Source organism: Amblyraja radiata, chromosome 2, assembly GCF_010909765.2.
Source record: "Amblyraja radiata isolate CabotCenter1 chromosome 2, sAmbRad1.1.pri, whole genome shotgun sequence".
NCBI classification, from domain to species: domain Eukaryota; kingdom Metazoa; phylum Chordata; class Chondrichthyes; order Rajiformes; family Rajidae; genus Amblyraja; species Amblyraja radiata.
Window position 1 is genome coordinate 130,114,542 of NC_045957.1, and position 24,361 is coordinate 130,138,902.

General features: G+C 41.5%; 1 protein-coding gene across 7 annotated transcripts in view; it reads left to right on the forward strand.

Annotated features, from left to right (window-relative positions):
• Positions 1-24,361, forward strand: part of kiaa1217 (KIAA1217 ortholog) — a 604,059-nt gene that overhangs the window by 98,403 nt on the left and 481,295 nt on the right. For 3 of the 7 annotated variants that reach the window (XM_033015638.1, XM_033015647.1, XM_033015655.1), the window contains exon 1: positions 2,296-2,758. The exons of 1 other annotated variant lie outside the window; for it this stretch is intronic. In XM_033015638.1, coding sequence (XP_032871529.1) covers positions 2,548-2,758 — 211 coding nt within the window. In that variant the 5' untranslated portion in view covers positions 2,296-2,547. Of the gene's footprint in view, positions 1-2,293; positions 2,759-24,361 lie in introns of those variants that run through there. 3 more of the 7 variants (XM_033015692.1, XM_033015700.1, XM_033015765.1) reach the window with 2 other exon arrangements.

Consider the following 24,361-nt stretch of genomic DNA (forward strand, 5'->3'; position numbering starts at 1 on the left):
CAGTCCCTCTGATTACAGTATCTCTGTTTGCTTTGTTGTGACCTTCTCTGAGCTAACAATGTTATATTCTACATTCTCCTTGATCTTCATCTCTTTTGATCTCTAACACTTCCATATCTCTGTAACTCCCTCTCCCCTGATTCTCAGTCTGAAGAAGGGGCTCGACCCATATCCCCTTGTACCTTTCCTATCCATGTACCTGTCCAAATGTCATTTTAAATGTTGTTATTGTACATAGCACACCTACCCTCTCTGGCAGCTCGTTCCATATACCCAACACACTCTCTGTGTTAAAAGTTTACCATTGGGTTCCTATTAAATATTTCCGCTTGCATCTTAAACCCGTACCCTCTAGCTCTTGATTCTCCGATCCCTGGAGGAAGACTGTGTATTTACCGTATCTATTTCCTTCATGATTTTCCGCACCTCTATACGATCACCTCTCGGCATCCTGCCCCCCAAGGAATAAAGTCCTCATCAAACACGTTAAAGCTGTGTTCCTTCTGGTCACTAACATTGGTACATTTTTCTTGCTATGCTGAGCATTTGTCTTAAACCCAAGCACTATGATTTGATGCGCATTTAAAATATGCACAGAATACTTTTTGGTTTTCTTCCTTTGCCATTGATCACACCATCCATTACCTCCAATGCTCCAAATCTACATCTACATCGAGACCCTTCTTCAGACTGATCCAGTCTAGATGCCAATTTGAGGATGACAAACTGCAAACAAGAAATGTTGATCCAAAGAACATTATATAAACATATGACCATATAACAATTACAGCACGGAAACAGGCCATCTCGACCCTTCTAGTCCGTGCCGAACACATAATCTCCCCTAGTCCCATATACCTGCGCTCAGACCATAACCCTCCATTCCTTTCCCATCCATATAACTATCCAATTTATTTTTAAATGATAAAAACGAACCTGCCTCCACCACCTTCACTGGAAGCTCATTCCACACAGCTATCACTCTCTGAGTAAAGAAGTTCCCCCTCATGTTACCCCTAAACTTCAGTCCCTTAATTCTCAAGTCATGTCCCCTTGTTTGAATCTTCCCTACTCTCAGTGGGAAAAGCTTTTCCACATCAACTCTGTCTATCCAGACGACAGATGGCACAATAGGCTAAGTGTTCGGCTGGCAACCGGAAGGTAGCTGGTTCGAATCCCGCTTGGAGTGCATACTGTCGTTGTGTCCTTGGGCAAGACACTTCACCCACCTTTGCCTGTGTGTGTCCTTGGGCAAGACACTTCACCCACCTTTGCCTGTCTGTATGGAAGTAATTGTGTGAAGCACTTTGGGGTCAATGCAAGTTGACTAAAAATGTGCTATATAAATAAAGACATTATTATTATCCCTCTCATCATTTTAAAAACCTCTATCAAGTCCCCCCTTAACCTTCTGCGCTCCATGGAATAAAGCCCTAACTTGTTCAACCTTTCTCTGTAACTTAGTTGCTGAAACCCAGGCAACATTCTAGTAAATCTCCTCTGTACTCTCTCTATTTTGTTGACATCCTTCCAATAATTAGGCGACCAAAATTGTACACCATACTCCAGAATTGGCCTCACTTATGAAGCAACTGACCTTATCATTGCAGCTGCCTTTGACTATTTTCTAATTTATCAAATGTTGGCAATTTGCATTCATTACAAATTGAATCATATGAAAAATATGCGCTTGCAACTTAGTAATTTTTAAAAACATTACTTTTGAATCTTTGGCACCCCTTGTATCAAAACCTTGCTTTTTGGATTTTGGTGAGCAGTTTAATTATTAGTACATGATACTTATTTCTGATCGAATTTGCATTATGTCACAGGTAATTAACAAAATGCTAGCATGGCCAATAGACCAATTTGGATTTTTTGCCATTTAAAAATCCCATTCACATTTGTTTGTAATAAATCCTCGTTGCAAACCTGAAATTGTCAACCGGATTGCATCCAGTAACATTTTATATAACCGTAGCTGTGGGCAGCTTAATGTTGACAGAAGCAAGTATTTGATAATTATAGGGTAAAATCTGTTGAATGTTTTTGAGTGCAGAAACAGGAGATGTTAAAAAAACAACTTTGTAGTTGATTTGTGACTGCCGGACTGTTGCAATAAATGATGATTCATTGCTTTCTGTCTTCACATCTGGTTTATTTTTTCCTGTCATACCTGAGAGGCCAGAGAAGGTGAAATTCCTGGTATGCTTTGGTGCTGTTCAGTGTCTAGTCTCTGCTTGTTTCAGGGTTTAATAATATCTGACAGAGCATCTGTTCCCAGTACGCAGTGAGACCCACCAGCAGCAGACCAGTCATAGACTTCATCCCCAACACATCCACATTCCACAGGTCTGATAAACTGTCTGTGAAATCACACAGTGCCTTTTTGTTTCTACCTACTGTTGCACTAAATTCAGTTCAGTTGAACCATGCACTCTGCACCGATCATGTGCATTTAGCATATGCCTGCAGGACGGCTTTGTTTTGGTTGTAGAGTTTGTAGAGTACAGAGAATATTGCAGCAGAAAGAAAAAGAACTGAAAAATGTCCAAGCCTTCGCGACTGGCCAGACCTTCATCAGGCAGTGCAGCTTCTAAGCTCTGTGCAGCAAGGAAAGATGTTTCCAGCCACAAATCAAAGACCAATAGCTTGGGTCAAAAGCTTCAGAGGACTGGAAGTGAGGGGACCCTGAGTAAAACACAGCCCGTGCAAGTGACGCCACTAATTGCGCAAAAGAAGAGTTGCGCCTCAAAAGGTATAATATTTTAATGGAAAATAATGTATGTGCATTTGTGTCCAAATTGCATTTTGACGTTGTTAGAACTCAAATTCAGAAACTTTGTAATACATTGGAGGAATTTTATAGAAATGAATGTGTGGTTTGACATATTGACTGTACTAGTCCACTGAACTGATCGGAATTATTGGTGAGCGATTTATTGATGGGAACTGATTTTATTGGATGGATAGATGGATGTTCATGTTAAAAATGTATTTGGGTGTCTTGTTGATCTTTATTGGTATGACTGTATCGCAACACATACTTGGCTAATTAAGTACTATTATGATTATGATAGTTAAAATGTAATGAAGAGTAACAGAGAAGCCAAAACAATTTGGGGTGTCACAATTGTAAAACATAGGAGGCTAGTAAACCTGGTGTGGCCTGGAAAATCTTAAATGTTGCAGGGTGTTTGGTCGGGGTGGGGGATGGTAAAAAAATAGATTTTTCCTGTGTATATTTAGCATGTGAGTGTCAGCAAGCGCGTGAATCTCACTCTTTAAACAACTGTTTGCTCAGACTGTATGACTTTTTAATCATTCTAGATTTGGACTGCTCACTGTGGAAATGAATGCTTTTCTTATAGTTGCCCCTGACTCTTGTCAATCACTTTAAATCTGTGCTCTTTGTATCATAGACCTACGACCAATGCAAATAATTTCAGTCTAAACTCTCTGAGTTTGAACACATCTGACAAATTATCTTGCAATCCCAGTTGATTAATTTTACTCCTGGAACTGAAATCTCTCTGTTCTGAGACCTTTCATGAACACTACTCCACATCCTCTTTAGTCCTCCAGTTCTGGGCCAAACACAAATTGCAAAAATAATGTGGCGATTTATCTATTTTCCCTATCACTTAATCAGATTCCATTCTCCCCCACTATCCTCCATGAATTATTGCTCTAAATCCTAACCCTGCTTTTCTACTCTTCCCTTTACACCCCTCCCAACCCCCACCTCCCACTTATCTTCTCTCTCTCTCCACCAATTAATCTTCTCAGTCTTCTGCTCTTCTCTCTGACCTTCCAAATTCCTTCAGATAATGAATAGGGTTGGTGATTATTAAAAAAGAGGATTTAACTTGGAAATTTAAGCAGTGATGGAGATGAATCAGCTGATGAATCGGGGTTCAATGATACAGGACTGGTTATCAAAAGGTATTGATTGTGAAAGGAATGATTACACTTCACCCAAAGTATTTAAAGTATTGGGATACCGTTTTCTAGACTTTTCGAGAGCACTAGGCTATAATATCTCGACTGGGTCACTACTGTCATTTGGGGAGATATCCTGCTGTCTATATGTGTCCGGTCGTTGTAATCCTGCTCTTTTTCTGATGTGGTTGTTTATTTTGCCATTCACGTATCAAACTGCTGTAAAAATTAACATTATATACCTGCACCTTTCCAAGAATCCTTTGGTTCAAGAAGAGCAACTTGACTTATTGTTGGCTCGGTCAATAGGACTCTTCAAGTAAAAATCAGGATAGTGATAGGGTTGAAACGTTTCTCCTTAGTACCAGTTTTGCATCAAATGAAGTTGCATCAAATAAACAGTCATCTTGAAGCAGTAGGTTTCCCGTGGCAGCTCTAAACACAAGTATGGTTCCTTATGATTGGATGCCTTTACAGTCCTTTTTGTAAGTTAAGCTGCATCACAACCAAATCAATGTGTGCACCCTTACTGATTTTGTAATAATCAGTATCTTTACATTTGATCCTCAAAGCATATTTTTTTCATTTTGTTACGTGCCTGTAGATCTTCTGTAGCTTTGCTTGCAGAGTGTCAAATGAAGTGAGGTTTTATCTACTTGTAATACTATTACAAAGGTAGAGATGTGTTTACCTTAGCCTTGGCCCTTTCATGCCACTGTGTCAGATTACTGTAAGGGAAAACCGAATTCAAGCCTGAGGTCAATTTCAGTTCGCGAGAGGACTTTTGCGGATTGGAATGTGCTTTAAAATTTTGGCTGATATGAGATTACCACCTTCATTTCTCCTCTGCTTATGCAACATATTTTATTTAATTGAATGTTACAACTTTATTCGCTGTCGGGACGTAAGAATTCCTCTAATTGATAACACCCATATGAAATTCAGGAAATCTACCCAGAATTTAACATCCTTTTAAAATGCTAATGGAAAGTTTGCATTTCAGCATAGTTTAATACTGCAATAAATAGGGGAGCAATTTGCCAGAGTGCTGAAAGAAAAAACACTCTATTAACATGAGCTTTTTTTTCATCATCTGAAAAGAATTCAATATGTGTAAGCATGTACAGGCAGTGTCTCAAATCTATGAATGACTGTTCCACTGATACCATAACCTTATCCTGTGTTTGGAAATAGTTCATTTAGATCAACAGTTAGATATTCTTGCTATCCTGTGTGACAATTACTGCCAAGTATGCACTTGAAGTGCTTCTACAAACAAAGGCTGAGTGTGTGTTAATAATGCTGCTCCCAGAGGTGGGGGTAGTGACTATTTTGAGAGTGTGTGCTGCCCTCTGGCATTTGTATTTGCATCCTAAGAATGAAAATTGGTCATCAGTTCTGCAAACACTAGCCCTATTACCAATCTCATCAGGAAAGGCTCAATCTTTCTATCGTTCCATGTTATCACCAGTCCAGTTGTGCGCCATTGATATATTTTATTGCTTTAAAGTCTTGATTTAAGGTCTTGGGAACAGCTTCATTCCCAGAGCTATAGCGGCTCTGAACCGGCCCTGCCGAGTGCCCCCCACCCCCATGGACTGTCTCCCTCGGATGGTCACGTCGCACAGACACATCTGCACTTTAGTCTGTTTTGACTGTTTTACTGTTTTACTGTTCTTTTTACAAACCATGTTCTCGGGGTATCTAAATCTAAATTTTATTAGTTATTTAAGTTATGACATCAGATGGAAGCTGCATACCAAATCTCGTTGCACTTATGTGCAATGACAATAAAATATTATTATTATTATTATTATTATTCCAATGCCCTTTAATTCATTGGGGTAGAGGTTTATTCTCAGACACTTGCACTATATGCATGCTGTACACTCCAACTGGCCTCCCAGGGAACTGAATTTCCAAACTGGAATAAATTGCACAACCACCATTATATTGCTCACTACGCACAAAGCGAAAGATTAAACCTCTAACCTCGCGTAGAAACAGAACTGCAGATGTCGGTTAATACACAAAAGGGCACAAAGTGCTGGGGTAATTTAGCAGGTCAGGCAGAACACGAATAGGTAACGTTTCGGGTCGAGACCTTCTCGAATAGTCTTGACCCGAAACGATGCCCATCCATATTCTCCAGAGATGCTGCTGGACACGTGGAGTTACTCCAAACAATTTGTATCCTCTAAACTTGTCTGCTGCAAATACAAACCCACAAATCTGAATTCTGTCTCCACTGGCCAATGCACATAGTTGGCTCTTTACAGTGCATTCACAAAGTATTCAGACCCCATCACTTTTTCCACATTTTGTTACGTTACAGCCTTATTCTAAAAAGGAATAAATTCATTTTTTGTATCATCAATCTACACAATATACCCTCCGAAGATGCGAAAACAGATGTTTAGAAATTTTTGCAAAGTAATTAAAAAGAAAGAACTGAAATATCACATTTACATAAATATTCAGACCCTTTGCTATGACACTCAAAATTGAGCTTAGGTTCATCCCGTTTCCATTGATTATCCCCGAGATGTTTCTACAACTTGATTGGAGTCCACCAGTGGTAAATTAAACTAATTGGACATGATTTGGAAAGGCACACACCTGTCTCAATGAGGTCCCACAGTTGACAGTGCATGTCAGAACAAAAACCAAGCCATGAAGATGAAGGAATTGACCATAGACCTCCGAGACAGGATTGTGTTGAGACACCGATCTGGGGAAGGGTATAAAACAATTTCTGCAGCATTGCAAGTCCAGAAGAGCACAGTGGCCTCTGTCATTCTCAAATGGAAGAACTTTGGAACCTCCAGGATTCTTCATAGGCTGCCTGGCCAAACTGAGCAATCGGGGGAGAGGGGCCTTGGTCAGGGAGATGACCAAGAACCCGATGGTCACTCTGACAGAGCTCCAAAGTTCCTCTGTGGAGATTGGAGAACCTTCCGGAAGGACAACTATATCTGCAGCACTCCACCAATCAGGCCTTTATGGTAGAATGGCCAGACGGAAGCCATTCCTCAGAAAAAGGCACATGACAGCCCGCTTGGAGTTTGCCAAAAGGGTTGTTTTCTGTGGTCTGATGAAACCAAGATTGAACTCTTTGGCCTGAATGCCAAGTGTCACGTCTGGAGGAAACCAGGCACCGCTCATCACCTGGCCAATACCAGACCTACGGTGAAGCATGGTGGTGGCAGCATCATGCTGTGGGGATGTTTTTCAGCGGCAGAAACTAGGAGACTAGTCAGGATCGATGGAAAGATGAACGGAGCAAAGTACAGAGAGATCCTTGATGAAAACTTGCTCCAGAGCGTTCTGGACCTCAGACTGGGTGGAGGTTCACCTTCCAACAGTACAACGACCCCAAGCACATAGCCAAGACAACGCAGGAGTAACTTAGTCTGTGAATGTCCTTGATAATGATAATAATAATAATATATCTTTTATTGTCATTGCACGTCAGTGCAACGAGATTTAGTGTGCAGCTCCACTGATGTACGAGAAAGGTAAATAAATACAATACATAAATAAGTAAGCTGAATTGATTGACGTGACCATCTGAGGGAGACTGTCCAAAGGGGGTGGGTGGGGGTGCACTCATTAGGGCCGGTTCAGAGCCGCTATAGCTCTTGGGATAAAACTGTTCCTGAGTCTAGAGGTTCGGGCGTAGAAGGCCTTGTAACGTCTGCCGGAGGGAAGTAGTTGAAACAGACCGTGGCAGGGGTGTGATGAGTCCTTATGGATGCTGAGGGCCTTCCTGAGGCACTGCGTGTGGTAGATGCCCTCCATAAGTGGCCCAACTAGAGCCTGGACTTGAACCCGATCGAACATCTCTGGAGGGACCTGAAAATAGCTGTGCATCGACACTCCCCATCCAACCTGACAGAGCTTGAGAGGATCTGCAGAGAAGAATGGGAGAAATTGCCCAAATTCAGGTGTGCCAAGCTTGGAGCGACCTGCCAAAGGTGCCTCAACAAAGTACTGAGTAAAGGGTCTGATTACTTATGTAATTGTGGTATTTCAGTTATTTATTTTTAATTACTTTGCAATTTATTATGGGATATTGTGTGTAATGATAAAAAAAACCTTGAATTTAATCCATTTTGGAATTAGGCTGTAACATAACAAAATGTGGAAAAAGTGACGGGGTCAGAAATCATTCTGAATGCACTGTATGTATCTGGTATATAGAGCTAAAGGTGGGGGAAACGTGTTTGGGCTCTTAGATCATTGGATGCCAGCATGTGGCGGCTCTTTTGTGTTCTGTGTATGTAAAAACAAAGAATTTCACTGTCCCTTCACAGTACATGTGACACAGTATCTATCTATCCTATTCTGCATGCACATTACAATACACCAAGACAGTTCTGTTGAATATTTTGTGATGCTGTTGTGCAGCAACACAACAAGTTTAAAGCTTGAGATTTGCAACCCGCCTCTGTGCTGTGGGCAGTCTCAAGCTATCCAAAGAGTTTTGTTACCACACTTATTAAGAATCTTAACGTGCTTTTTAAAAGGATCATGCATAATCCTTAATGCAGGAAAATAATTCTTCTTTAAGTAATTAAATTAGTTTATTAATCACAATGAAGAGTTCTATTTCTATTATTGTGAATGGTATTGGCCCAAGCAAACACATACAAAGACAGGAGGAGAATTTTAAAAAAGTAATGCGCGGAGACGGCGGAGAGTGTCTGAGGTGTCTTGAACATAGGTAGGAAGGGATTTGACCAAGGGGGATAGTATGGAGTCAAGGTATGTGGAGATGAGTTCGGTGGGGCACGAACAGGCAGAGACAATGGGTCTACCGGGACAGTCAGGTTTGTGGATTTTGGGGAGAAGATAAAAACGGGCCGTGCGGGGCTGGGGAACGATGAGGTTGGAGGCTCGGTCGGGCAGGGCGTGGGAGTTGAAGAAGGGTTTCGGTCCGAAACGTTACCTATTTCCTTCGCTCCATAGATGCTGCTGCACCCACTGAGTTTCTCCAGCATTTTTGTGTACATACAAAGACAGGATTGAATTAGTATTTAGTGCAGTTTATCGTACTAGAGTGCCACTGTCATATTTGTTGTACAGAAATGTTTGCGATGCCTCCTCTTGGACATCACGTTCACACGTTGGAAATAGTAACTGGATTTATATTTTGAATTGATTCTTGCAGCATCAGAATAAATTTGAGCGGTGAAATGATGGGACTTACTGGAATAATTAAACTTAATTGATACTGTGCCAATTAAATTGTCTTCAGTCAACCTGCTTTTGATGTTGCTAAAACCACTCACCAGGTGGAGTCACAAATAAAGGATTACTTTTTAATCCAATCTCATGTCGAACTGCAGTGTCTTGCAAAGATACTCTCCTCTACTATCTTTGGTTTCTTGTTGGCATGGTTACAGATATTGGTTAGAATTGGAGATTTTGATAAGATTGTCAATGTGTGAAAGGCATTAAAATGATTAAATTCTAGCCGGTACAGGTACAGAATATTCAGATAATGCTGAAATAGAAACATAGCAACATAGAAAATAGGTGCAGGAGTAGGCCATTCGGCCCTTCGAGCCTGCACCGCCATTCAATATGATCATGGCTGATCATCCAACTCAGAAACGCCTGTTTTCATGCTGTCTCTCTCTAATCTAAACTAACAGAGAGAATGCAATGTAGGATCACCAAATTGATTCCTTGGGTGGGGTGATGTGGTTGTGGTATGAGAAGTGATGAACATTAGCATAGGATTAATGTAAATGGGTGGCACAGTGGTGCAATGATAGAGTTGCTGTCTTACCAGAGACCCGGGTTCGATCCTGACTGCGGGAGCTGTCTGTACGGAGTTTGTACGTTCTCCCTGTTGCTGCGTGGGTGCTCTCCGGGTGCTCTGGTTTCCTCTTAAGTTAATTGGCTTCGGTGGATTGTCCTTGGTGTGGAGGATAGAGCTGGTTTACGGGTGATCGCTGGTCAGGGTCGGCTCAGTGGGCCGAAGGACCTGTTTCTATGCTGTATCTCTAAACTAACGTAAACTAAAGCAAGAGATTTCAATTTCCCTTATATTGACTGGGTCTCCCATAGTGCAAACGGGTTGTTAATATGTGCAATAGTATGTATTCCTTAATTAGTTCTTAATTAATTCCTTAATTCCATAACAAGTATGCCAGGATAACAGCCTCCTCTTGAACATCAAAAAAACTAAGGAGCTGATCGTGGACTTTAGGAGGGCACATCATCCGAGGACATACACTCCATTGAGGATAAATGGGGATCCTGTGGATAGGGTGAACTGTTTTAAATATCTGGGAGTCCACATCTCCGAGGATATGACATGGGCATCACACGCCTCGGCACTCGTGAGTAAGGCAAGGCAGTGCCTTTATCACCTCAGGCAATTGAGGAAATTCAGAGTGTCTCCGAGGATCCTCCAGTGCTTCTATGCAGCGGCGGTGGAAAGCATCTTGTCTGGGAACATTATTATCTGGTTTGGGAATTGCTCTGCCAAGGACAAGAAGGCTCTGCAGAGAGTAGTGCGTTCGGCCGAACGCACTATGGGAACTTCACTTGCCCCCCTGCAGGAACTATACATCAGGAGGTGCAACTCCAGAGCCAACAATATCATGAGAGACCCCTTCCACCCCTGCAACGGACTGTTCCAGCTGCTACGGTCAGGCAAACGCCTCCGTTGCCATGCGGTGAGAACGGAGAGGTTGAGAAGGAGTTTCTTCCCAGAGGCCATTCGGACTGTAAACGCCTATCTCACCAGGGACTAACTCTACTGGACGTTTTTCCTTCCATTATTTATTATCTAAAAGAATATGTGTGTTATGACTGTGTTTATAGTTTGTTTGGTTGTTTGTCTTTTGCACAAAAGTCCGCGAGCATTGCCACTTTCATTTCACTGCACATCTCGTATGTGTATGTGACAAATAAACTTGACTTGACTTGACTATTCCTTAATATGTAGAGGACCTTGCCAGAGAGGGCTCAACAATGGATATCCTTTTGGGGGAATGAGGTAGGGCAACAGTGGAATGAAGTATCCACTGTTGTTTGTGTTATACATTAGAAGAGCTCCGACCACTGGCATAGAGAGGCCGCGGTCTCCGGTAAGAAAGTGGCCGATTCGGGCACTCCAAGCCGCGGAGTGTATTCCATCGGTCCCGACGTCGGAGCTTCGATCATCCTGACGAGAGGGCTTGTACATCGGGCCGTCCGTAGCGGCGACTGCGGAGGGTCAAGGCCCCAAACACGGGTGAACAAAAGGAGGAAGACTGACTGAACTTTCATCACAATGATCACCGTGGTGGATGTTTATGTGAAGTTCTATCGTTTTTTTTAATAGTGTTGTGTTCTTTTAATTGTATGGCTGCATGGTAACTCAAATATCACTTATCAATTCAAAGTGGTAAAATATTTTGAATTTCAGAAAAAAAGAACAAATACCCTTGCATTTTAGTATCTACAGCCAAGGCAGTTTGCCAAAACAATTTGAGCACTGTGATCGGTTCACAGACTGGAAGTTTTCACCAAGAACAATACACTGAGAACAATCTGCACAATGGAAGTTTGGGCTTGTATGAAATTTACATCAACTGTTGCAGTATTGGAAAGCAGAATGACTTGATGGCAAAACTATGAATCATTGGCCAGCGTTTGTTATGACAGTAAATTATTCCATCATGCACAAGAATTTACATTATGGAGTAATATGTTTAACCAAGTATTACTGATGAAGAATAGGGTGAATGTAAAAAATATATTTCAGCAAATTGGAGCGTCTAAGTCGGATGAAGTGTGTTCAGTGAATTACAATGATCAGCTGCTTATACTAATTGACTAACATTGATGGAAAAGATTGGCTAAGAGAAATGAAGCTGAATTGGAAAGGGATGTTTAACATGGATGCTTCAAAACCACAGAGGCATATTATTGGGAAAGTATGGGAAAGTAATTCAAAATTCTTACACTTGTTACAGTAGTCAAATTTTTAACAAAGCATGTGTAAATTAATTTACTGAAAGTCTTAACCTTTCTCATAAGTATTGAAAAGCTATATTTGAAAAAATAATTATTGTGAAGACAAGCCAGAATAAGTGGACAGTACCTGGTGTGTTACGGAAGATATAAAAACCAGAATAGATCATTTGGCCTCTTATGCCTGCTCTGTCATTCAATAATATCATGATCAATCTTTCGCTTGGCATCAATTTCCTGAAGAAACCCAATTTCTCTTGATTCCCTTGATTACCTAAAATGTATAAATTCATAATTATCTACAGGTCTATCTAACCTGTTGACCTTTTCTTGATTTTTTTTTCTTTGCTTTTTATATCATGTAGGCTCAGTTTATCCTCTGTGTAAGAAACTTAATATGCTGGTAACTGCTCCCTTTGAACCATTTTCGACTTGCTCTAACCTAGATATTCCTTTTGTTCTTTGCACCTCCTAGATACATAGACAATAGGTGAGCCAGCACCGCCATTCAAAGTGATCATGGCTGATCATCCACAATCAGTACCCCATTCCTGCCTTCTCCCCATATCCCTTGATTCCGCTTGCCCTAAGAGCTCTATCAAACTCTCTTTTGAATGCATCCAGTGAATTGATCTCCACTGCCTTCTGAGGCAGAGAATCCCACAAATTCACAACTCTCTGTGTGATAAAGTTTTTTCTCATCTCAGTTCTAAATGGTCTACCCTTTATTCTTAAACTGTGACCCCTGGTTTTGGACTCCCCCAAAATCGGGAACGTTTTTCCTGCATATAGCGAGACCAATCCCTTAATTTTATATGTTTCTATAAGATCCTCTCTCATCCTTCTAAATTCCAGTGAATACAAGCTCCATACAAAAAACTAAATGACTTGTACATGGTTTCTTGAAATGGATTGAAGTAAAACAGTAAAACATAGAAACATAGAAAATAGGTGCAGAGTAGGCCATTCAGCCCTTCGAGCCTGCACCGCCATTCAATATGATCATGGCTGATCATCCAACTCAGTATCTTGTACCTGCTTTCTCTCCATACCCCCTGATCCCTTTAGCCACAAGGGCCACATCTAACTCCCTCTTAAATATAGCCAATGAACTGGCCCCAACTACATTATGTGGCAGAGAATTGTGTTTACTTATTTGAGTCAAGCAACATCATACTACAGCTTGGCATTTAACACTATCATTTCCTCCAAACTCATCACCAAGTTCCAATATCTGAGCTTCTGTACTTACCTTTTCAACTGGATCATTGACTTCCCAATTGGCAGACTTCAATCAGTGCAGATCAGTAACGACATCCCCTCCTAATTGCCCTTCAACACATGTACCTTGAGGCTGTATGCTTAACTCCCTGCTCTACGCCTTTAAAACCACAGGATGTGAAACACTTATTAAAATTCCCTTTCAAAATTGCAACTGAAAAATTCAAGTATTTGGGTATTCAAATTACGAGAAGACACAAATCATTATTTAGCGCCAATTTTATGCCACTATTAAATAAACTGAATGATATGATTAAATTTTGGAAAACGCTCCCGCTCTCATTGATAGGTAGAATTAATGCTATAAAAATTACTTTCTTACCACAATTAATATATTTGTTTCAAGCGATCCCAATATATATTCCAAAATATTTTTTCAAAAACTAGATTCTAATATCACTAATTTTATTTGGGATTATAGAGCACACAGAATTCAACGAAAGCATTTGCGTAAACCTAAAGAAGTTGGGGGTTTATCATTACCTAACTTTACGTATTACTACTGGGCAGTGCATATTAAGAACATAATGTACTGGTTGGATAGTTCCACTCACCAGTCGGAGTGGATAAGAATGGAGAAAGAGGAGTGTTTCCCGTATGATATAGGAACGATCTTCTCACCGATAAAATTGAATAGTATAATATAGAAGAAGAACCCAATTATTCACAATACAATAAGAATTTGGAAACAAATAAAATAAAATAGTACTAACCCCACTATTGAACAACCCCGCATTCAAACCTTCTCTTATCGACAAAACATATCAACAATGGGATAGACTGGGGATTAGGAAAGTAGGGGATATGTATGAATTGGGCAAATTGTTATCATTTCAACAATTAAAATCCAAATTTAAACTGAATGATAATCAATATTTTAAATACATACAGGTATGTGACTTTATGAAGAAATATACACATAATTTCAAACTATATTTTTAGACCCTTTAGAAGAAGCAATGAATATTAAGGCTGATTCACAAAAACTAATATACTTTTATAATAATATATTAAATAGAGAATAACCCTCAACAGAGGCACTAAGAGAAGATTGGGAACATGAACTAATGATAAAGATCCCGAAAGATAGATGGGAAAAGTATCTGATGAACACACGTAATTGTTCCATTAATGCAAGACATAATTTAAGTCAATTTAAACTATTACATAGACTATATTATTCAAAAATGAGGTTGAATAAATTCTACCCAAACGTCTCTCCCAGATGCGATAAATGTTTGTTTCAAAATGCTAATATAACACATTCATTTGTAGGATGTACAAAGTTGAATAAATTTTGGAGTGATATATTTGATATATTTACAAAGCTTTTCTAGTCAAGAATAGAACCTAATACGGAATGGATTATATTTGGAATAATAGTAGAAGATATCAATTTAAATAAAGACCAAAACGTTTTTTTAATTATGGGTTAATAATTGGAAAGAAATTGATACTTAAATTTTGGAAAAATACAGCCATACCAACTATTAAAATGTGGATTAGGAACATGATGGACATAGCACACCTTGAAGAAATGAGACTCCGACTAATAGATAAATATGACCAATTCTTAAGGAGTTGGTCTCCTTTCATCGACTTTTTGGAATCATGTGATGCAGCGGTACCATAAGGATTGCTGATTTCAGGTCAGGTCGTGGATAGATCTACATCTCCGAATACAGATTTGAACATTTATTTTTTAAGGGTCTTTCTCTCCTATTTCTACTTTCTACTCTTTCTTTTCTTATATACACACTTCACGTTTTTCTATTTTCTACTATCTATTTTTCCTCTTTCTTCTCTCTTTTTTTTTCCTGTCTTTCTTACTTACTTCTCAAAAACATAAAACTAGAGGTTGTAGATAGAATGTATTACGTTATGATATAGTTGGCACCTAAAATTAGGTACCACTGTATTGTTTTGTACTGTATTAACTTCTAATCAAATAAATAAATAAATAAATAAATAAAAACTCCCTGCTCTACCCTCTTTGCATCCACGAGTGGGCAGCCAAGTACAACTCCAATGCTGTCTTTAAATTCACTGTTATTGGTAGAATCACTGGTGATGGTGAGTCAGCATACTGAGAGACACAACATCTGGTTGAGTGGTGTTGCAATAACCACTTGCTCAATGTGAACAAAACGAAGGAACTATTCGCAGACTTTGTTGGGAGATCACTTGCCAATTTACACTGGTGGGTTGGTGGTAAAGAGAGTTCGTAGCTTCAAATTCCTGGGCATTTACACCTTGGATGACCTGACCTCGGTCAAGCACATCGCTGTGATCACGAAGAGGGTGAGTTAGCACCTCTACTGCCTTCTGGTTTAAAGAAACTAGACATGCCACCAAATACGTCCTAAGATGCCCAGTGTAAAGTATCCTGACTGGTTGTTTTACGGCCTGGTGTTGCAATTCAAATGCACAGGAAGGCAAGAGGCTGCAGAGAGTGATGGACTCATCCCTGTCCATCAGAGGCACAGCCCTGCTCTCCATCAATAGTATCTATGGGAGGCACTGCATCAAGAAGGCAGCATGTATCATCAAGGATCCCAACCTTCCAAACCATGCCTGCCCATTGCTACCTTTGGGCAGGAGGCCGAAGGTCCCCACACCACCTGGTTCACGAAAGGTTGAATTCCTACTAGCACCAGTTTCTTGAAACAACCTGAACCTGAAGAAGGGTTTCGGCCCGAAACGTCGCCTATTTCCTTCGCTCCATAGATGCTGCTGCACCCGCTGAGTTCCTCCAGCAAGTTTGTGTACCTTGAACAACCCTAATCCTGCTTCAGTTATGGAACACAATGGACCACCTCTTGCACATTTTATAATTGTATTTTTTGCACTAGACTTTGTTCTTTGCACAGTCATTATCACTGTCTTATGTAATTCATGTATGATTTGTTTCCTGTTGTCTCAGTCTGTGTGCCTGCGATGCTGTTGCAAGCAAGATTTTCAGTGGAACTGTAGGTCTCTGTATTTGTGCATAAAACAATAAACTTGACTTGATTTGACATGCTCTGAGTAATTGGAGAGAATGGAATAAATTAGATTTACTCGTAGATCTTCATGTTTCTTCATGATTCATCATGTTTCTGATTATAATGCATCTCGGGTAAGAAAGATATATTACATGCATAATAAAATAAAAATCTGAGATGAAGTAAGCCCTATGGCTAAAGGAATACATTTGAATATAATTCTTCCCCGTCAACAACCATCAAAGTTGTTTCCTTTGGAATCCGAAAGACATATTAAGCCTTTTAATTTTTCTGTCTATTCTTTTCTGCTTTGTTTGGTAATGACTATTTGCAAAAATGTTGGAAATTTAAAAGCAATTCTTGGAGCAGTTGTTTCATTATTTATGTAAATGATAAAATCAAATTTTCATTCATGTTTTGTGAGCTTGTACAATATAAATATATTTGTACCGATTATATACATTGTGTAATGTAAGAATTGTTGAGCTCCACTGATGCATTTTGCATTGTATCAGTGCAAGCGTGTTTTGGTCAGGGAAATTACACTACATTTGGAAGCCAGGCATGAGCATGGCTCAGTGCAAAGTTCTACTGTATTTATTTTTCTTTAAGTGACTGAGCTTTATTTCTCTGGACAATATAGTAAGTGAATCTGTACGTGTAGGTGTGATTACAAGATAACAGATGTTACATACTATAGCACAAAACTGAGAATTCCAACCTAAAAACACCATCATTGTACAATGTAATTGTGGCTCTTTTAGTGATACAGTGCCCTCCATAATGTTTGGGACAAAGACCCATCATTTATTTATTTGCCTCTGTATTCCACAATTTGAGATTTGTAATAGAAAAAAATCCGTGGTTAAAATCTGCACATTGTCAGATTTTAATAAAGGCCATTTTTATACATTTTGGTTTCACCATGTAGAAATACAGCTGTGTTTATACATAGTCCCCCCATTTCAGGGCACCATAATAGAAACATAGAAACATAGAAATTAGGTGCAGGAGTAGGCCATTCGGCCCTTCGAGCCTGCACCGCCATTCAATATGATCATGGCTGATCATCCAACTCAGTATCCCGTACCTGCCTTCTCTCCATACCCTCTGATCCCCTTAGCCACAAGGGCCACATCTAACTCCCTCTTAAATATAGCCAATGAACTGGCCTCGACTACCCTCTGTGGCAGAGAGTTCCAGAGATTCACCACTGAACCGCGTGAAAAAAGTTCTTCTCATCTCGGTTTTAAAGGATTTCCCCCTTATCCTTAAGCTGTGACCCCTTGTCCTGGACTTCCCCAACATCGGGAGCAATCTTCCTGCATCTAGCCTGTCCAACCCCTTAAGAATTTTGTAAGTTTCTATAAGATCCCCTCTCAATCTCCTAAATTCTAGAGAGTATAAACCAAGTCTATCCAGTCTTTCTTCATAAGACAGTCCTGACATCCCAGGAATCAGTCTGGTGAACCTTCTCTGCACTCCCTCTATGGCAATAATGTCCTTCCTCAGATTTGGAGACCAAAACTGTACGCAATACTCCAGGTGTGGTCTCACCAAGACCCTGTACAACTGCAGTAGAACCTCCCTGCTCCTATACTCAAATCCTTTTGCTATGAAAGCTAACATACCATTCGCTTTCTTCACTGCCTGCTGCACCTGCATGCCTACTTTCAATGACTGGTGTACCATGACACCCAGGTCTCGCTGCATCTCCCCTTTTCCTAGTCGGCCACCATTTAGATAATAGTCTGCTTTCCTGTTTTTGCCACCAAAATGGATAACCTCACATTTATCCACATTATACTGCATCAGCCAAACATTTGCCCACTCACCCAGCCTATCCAAGTCACCTTGCAGTCTCCTAGCATCCTCCTCACAGCTACCCCTGCCCCCCAGCTTAGTGTCATCCGCAAACTTGGAGATATTGCCTTCAATTCCTTCATCCAGATCATTAATATATATTGTAAATAGCTGGGGTCCCAGCACTGAGCCTTGCGGTACCCCACTAGTCACTGCCTGCCATTGTGAAAAGGACCCGTTTACTCCTACTCTTTGCTTCCTGTTTGCCAACCAGTTTTCTATCCTCATAAATACTGAACCCCCAATGCCGTGTGCTTTAAGTTTGTATACTAATCTCTTATGTGGGACCTTGTCGAAAGCCTTCTGGAAGTCCAGATACACCACATCCACTGGTTCTCCCCTATCCACGCTACTAGTTACATCCTCGAAGAATTCTATAAGATTCGTCAGACATGATTTACCTTTTGTAAATCCATGCTGACTTTGTCCAATGATTTCACCACTTTCCAAATGTGCTGCTATCCCATCTTTAATAACTGACTCTAGCAGTTTCCCCACTACCGATGTTAGACTAACTGGTCTGTAATTCCCCATTTTCTCTCTCCCTCCCTTCTTAAAAAGTGGGGTCACGTTTGCTACCCGCCAATCCTCAGGAACTACTCCAGAATCTAAAGAGTTTTGAAAGATTATTACTAATGCATCCACTATTTCTGGAGCTACTTCCTTAAGTACTCTGGGATGCAGCCTATCTGGCCCTGGGGATTTATCGGCCTTTAATCCATTCTATTTACCCAACACCACTTCCCGGCTAACCTGGATTTCACTCAATTCCTCCAACTCCTTTGACCCGGTCCCCTGCTATTTCCGGCAGATTATTTATGTCTTCCTTAGTGAAGACGGAACCAAAGTAGTTATTCAATTGGTCCGCCATATCCTTGTTCCCCATGATCAACTCACCTGTTTCTGACTGCAAGGGACCTACATTTGTTTTAACTAATCTCTTTCTTTTCACATATCTATAAAAACTTTTGCAGTCAGTTTTTATGTTACCTGCCAGTATTCTTTCATAATCTATTTTTCCTTTCCTAATTAAGCCCTTTGTCCTCCTCTGCTGGTCTCTGAATTTCTCCCAGTCCTCCGGTATGCTGCTTTTTCTGGCTAATTTGTACGCATCATCCTTCGCTTTGATACTATCCCTGATTTATTCCTTTGCCAAACTGGAATGAACAATTTTTGTAGTTCATCCATGCAGTCTTTAAATATCTTCCATTGCATATCCACCGTCAACCCTTTTAGAATTAATTGCCTGTCAATGTTGGCCATTTCGCGTCTCATACCCTCAAAGTTACCTTTCTTTAAGTTCAGAACCATTGTTTCGGAATTAACAATGTCACTCTCCATCCTAATGAAGAACTCAACCATATTATGGTCACTCTTGCCCAAGGGGGGCACGTACAACAAGACTGCTAACTAACCCTTCCTCATTACTCAATACCCAGTCTAAAATAGCCTGCTCTCTCGTTGGTTCCTCTACATGTTGATTTAGATAACTATCCCGCATACATTCCAAGAAATCCTCTTCCTCAGCACCCCTGCTAATTTGATTCACCCAATCTATATGCAGGTTGAAGTCACCCATTTAACTGTTTTGCCTTTGTCGCACGCATTTCTAATTTCCTGTCTGATACCATATCCACTACTACTGTTACGTGGCCTGTACACAACACCCACCAGCGTTTTCTGCCCCTTAGAGAATCGCAGCTCTACCCATACCGATTCCACATCCTCCAAACTAATGTCCTTCCTTTCCATTGCGTTAATCTCCCCTCTAACCAGCAACGCCACCCCACCTCCTTTTCCTTTCTCTATCCCTCCTGAATATCCCTGGATGTTCAGCTCCCAGCCTTGGTCACCCTGGAGCCATGTCTCCGTGATACCAACTATATCATAGTCATTAATAGCTATCTGCACATTCAACTCATCCACCTTATTACGAATGCTCCTTTCATTGAGACACAAAGCCTTCAGGCTTGTTTTTACTACACTCTTACCCCTTATACAATTATGTTGAAAAGTGGCCCTTTCTGATTTTTGCCCTGGTTTTGTCTGCCTGCCAATTTTACTTTTCACCTTGCTACTATTGCTTCTACCCTCATTTTACACCCCTCTGTCTCTACGCTCACACATTTAAGAAACCCTTTCCCTTTAACTCCATCCTCCACTATCCCATTCGACACCCCACCCCCCTTATTCAGTTTAAAACCACCCGTGTAGCAGTGACAAACCTGCCTGCCAGAATGCTGGTCCCCCACCTGTTAAGATGCAATCCGTCCCTTTTGTACAGTTCCCCCTTACCCCAAAACAGATCCCAGTGATCTAAGAATCTAAATCCCTGCCCCGTGCACCAGTTCCTCAGCCACACGTTCAGGTCCCGTATCTCCCGGTTCCTGCTCTCGCCAGCACGAGGAACTGGAAGCAAACCGGAGATAACAACCCTGGAGGTCCTGCTTTTCAGCATTTTTCCGAGCTCTCTAAAGTCACGCTGCAGAGTATTCATCCCCTTCTTTCCGACATCGTTTGTGCCGACATGCACTACCACTTCCGGATGTTCACCTTCGCCCTTGAGGATTTTCTGCACTCTGTCCGTGACATCCTGGATCCTGGCACCAGGAAGGCAGCACACCATCCTCGCATCCCGTCTGTTGCCGCAGAAACCCCTGTCCGTACCTCTCACAATGGAGTCTCCCACTACAATGGCGTTGCCTGCCTTAGGCCTTTTTGGTTTTGGCTCAACAGCCCTATTCGCATCACAAGCCAGTTCGCCGCCCAGTGTAAACACCTCTTCTGTCCCGACAGCTTCTAAGTGGGTGAACCTGTTCACAAGAGGTACAACACCTGGGGACGTTGGCATTCCATGCTTCCCTCCCGTTCTCACTGTCTCCCACCTTCTCTCTTCCAGTACCTTAGGTGTAACAATCGTACTGTAGGACTTGTCGAGGAACGACTCCGTTTCTCGGACGAACCGGAGGTCATCCACTTCCTTCTCCAGTTCCCCAACACGGCCCTTCAGGAGCTCTACCTGGATGCACTTCTCGCATTTGTAGCAGCCAGAGGCACCAGCGGTGTCCTTGACCTTCCACATACTGCAAGCATCGCACTGAATCAGCTTGCCTGACATTTCCTTCTTTCGTCTCCTCGCCGAAGATTCTCGAGCCAAAGACTCGCACTTTTCTCACAGGGCCGCTCACTCACTGCCGCTCGCTAAGAGCAGTCTTGCTTAAATTGACTGATAAATTGCCTGATTTACCAATTTACAAACCAAATTCCTCAGTTTTCACCTGTTTTCCCAGCACTGACTCACTTCTCTCCTCCCACTTCTCTCCTCCCACTTGGGCTAGAGCCAATCAGTCTTATCTCTTGCTAAACTCCTGCTGCTGTTGCTCCCAAAGCTACAGCAGTTCTGAGTCAAGTCTGCCTGTCCTTGGCCACTACTTTAACTGTTTTCACTTCTCTCCTCCCACTTGGGCTAGAGCCAATCAGTCGTATCTCTTGCTAAACTCCTGCTGCTGCTGCTCCCAAACCTACAGCAGTTTGGGACACGTGGCTTGACAGGTGTTTGTAATTGCTCAGTTGCGTAATAATTGCCTCCTTAATGCAGGTACAAGAGAGCTCTCAGCACCGTCTTTCCTCCAGTCTTTCCATCACCTTTGGAAACTTTTATTGCTGTTTATCAACACGAGGACCAAAGTTGTGCCAATGAATGTCAAAGAAGCTATTATGAGTCTGAGAAACACGAATAAAATTATTGGAGACATCAGCCAAACCTTAGGCTTATCATAAACTGTTTGGAACATTATTAAGAAGAACGAGCACTGGTGAGCTTACTGTTTAAGAAGGAACTGCAGATGCTGGAAAATTGAAGGTAGACAAAAATGCTGGAGAAACTCAGCAGGTGAGGCAGCATCTAAGGAGCGAAGGAAATAGGCAACGTTTCCAGTCGAGACCCTCTTCAGTCTGAAGAAGGGGCTCGAGCCGAAACTTTGCTTATTTCCTTTGCTCCATAGATGCTGCCTCACCCGCTGAGTATCTCCAGCATTTTTGTCTATCTCTGGTGAGCTTACTAATCGCAAAGGGATTGACAGGCCAAGGAAGACCTCCACAGCTGATGACAGAAGAATTCTCTATTATTATAAAGAAAAATCCCCAAACACCTGTCCGACAGATCATAAACACTCTTCAGGAGTCGGGTGTGGATTTGTCAATGATTATTGTCCGCAGAAGACTAGATGCAAACCACTGGTTAGCCGCAAAAATAGGATGGCCAGGTTACAGTTTGTCAAGAAGTGCTTAAAAAGCAAGCACAGTTCTGGAAAAAGGGCTTGTGAACAGATGAGACAAAGTTTCACTTATATTAGAGTGATGGCAAGAGCAAAGTATGGAGGAGAGAAGGAACTGCCCAAGATCCAAAGCATACCACCTCATCTGTGAAACACCGTGGTGGGGGTGTTATGGCCTGGGCATGTACGGCTGCTGAAGGTACTGGCTCACTTATCTTCATTGATGATACAACTACTGATGGCATAATGAATTCTGAAGTGTATAGACACATCCTATCTGCTCAAGTTCAAACAAATGCCTCAAAACTCATTGGCCACCGGTGCATTCTACAGCAAGACAATGATCCCAAACATACTGTCAAAGCAACAAATTTTTCAAAGCTAAAAAATGGTCTATTCTTGAGTGGCCAAGTCAATCACCCCATCTGAACCCAATTGAGCATGCCTTTTATATGCTGAAGAGAACACTGAAGGGGACTAGCCCCCAAAACAAGCATAAGCTAAAGATGGCTGCAATACAGGCCTGGCAGAGCATCACCAGAGAAGACACCCAGCAACTGGTGATGTCCATGAATCGCAGACTTCAAGTAGTCATTGCATGCAAAGGATATGCAACAAAATAGTAAATATGACTACCTTCATTTACAAGACATTGCTGTGTCCTAAACATTATGGTGTCCAGAAATGGGGGGACTATGTATAAACACTGCTGTAATTTCTACATGGTGAAACCAAAATGTATAAAAATAGCCTTTATCTGACAATGTGCACTTTGATCACATGTGATTTTTTTCTATTACAAATCTCAAATTGTGGAGTACAGAGGCAAATAAATAAATGATGGGTCTTTGTCCCAAACATTATGGAGGGCACTGTGTGTAGCCTTATTGTCCCCATTTATCAATACATTTTACTGTTGTACTTTTCTATTAAATGGAGTTTACATGGTCATGAATTTTAACATTTAATATCTAAAAAGGTTTGTAGGTAAATTGGCCATTGAAAATTGGCCCAAATATGTCGGAAGTGGAAGCAAAAGTTGGATAACCTAGAACTAGCGTGAACGAGTGATCTATGGTCAGTGTTGATTCGATGGGTTGATGGCCTGTTTTTATGCTGTTCCCATGCCATATCTCTAAACTAAACTAGACTATATTTATTGGATATTTCCCAAAAGCAGAAAATTTTGTATTTTATATTTCAAAGGGAACTTTTCTGGAGCTTAATTCAGATAAGTGCGAGGTGCTACATTTTGGGAAGTCTAACTAGGGTATGATCTTCACTGTGATATTTACTCCCTGCAGTGCAGCAGGCTGAGAGGCGACTTAAGGGCCTATCCCACTTGGGCGTCATTTGCACATCATTTACGCAACATCCTAAAATTGTTTGGTGCATTGTGACGCGCACATGGCACGTGGTGAGGCATGGTGGCGTATGCAGTAACACGCAGCGCCCCAAGATTTGTGAGGCTCAAAATCCTTGCGCGCTACCAGCGTGACATATCCCTTGTGTTCGCTGACGTACTGATGGCATACGTGTAGCGCGTGGTGACACGTGAACGTTGCCTATGCTAATTTATTATCTGTCTCCGTGCGTCAACGTCCACAGCCATGCGCCGCCCGTGCACTGTTGGCGCGTCATTTGAGTGCCACACCACGTGACCAACCGGTTATAAAGCGCGCGTAGTTTTGAAAAATTGTCACTTTAGTAGCTTTGATTTTAACTGGGAAAATCCTTGCCACGGAGATCGGACTAGGTACGAACAACATCGCAAATGGCTCCCAAAGGGGGCAATGCCCTCAGGGGCACTTGGCACGCAACTGTCGTACTGCTAGACGATTTTTGCACGATGGTCGCGCGTCAGTCACCACCGGCCTGTCGCATAAATGACACGCAAATGGCGCCCAAGTGGGACAGGCCCTTTATAGATCGGAAACGGGTCCTTCCACCATGCTTGCCCGTGCTAACACTAGGCCCGCCTATCACTTCTATCCCTCTAAACCTTTCCTCTCCACGTACCTGTCTAATGAACTACTTAAA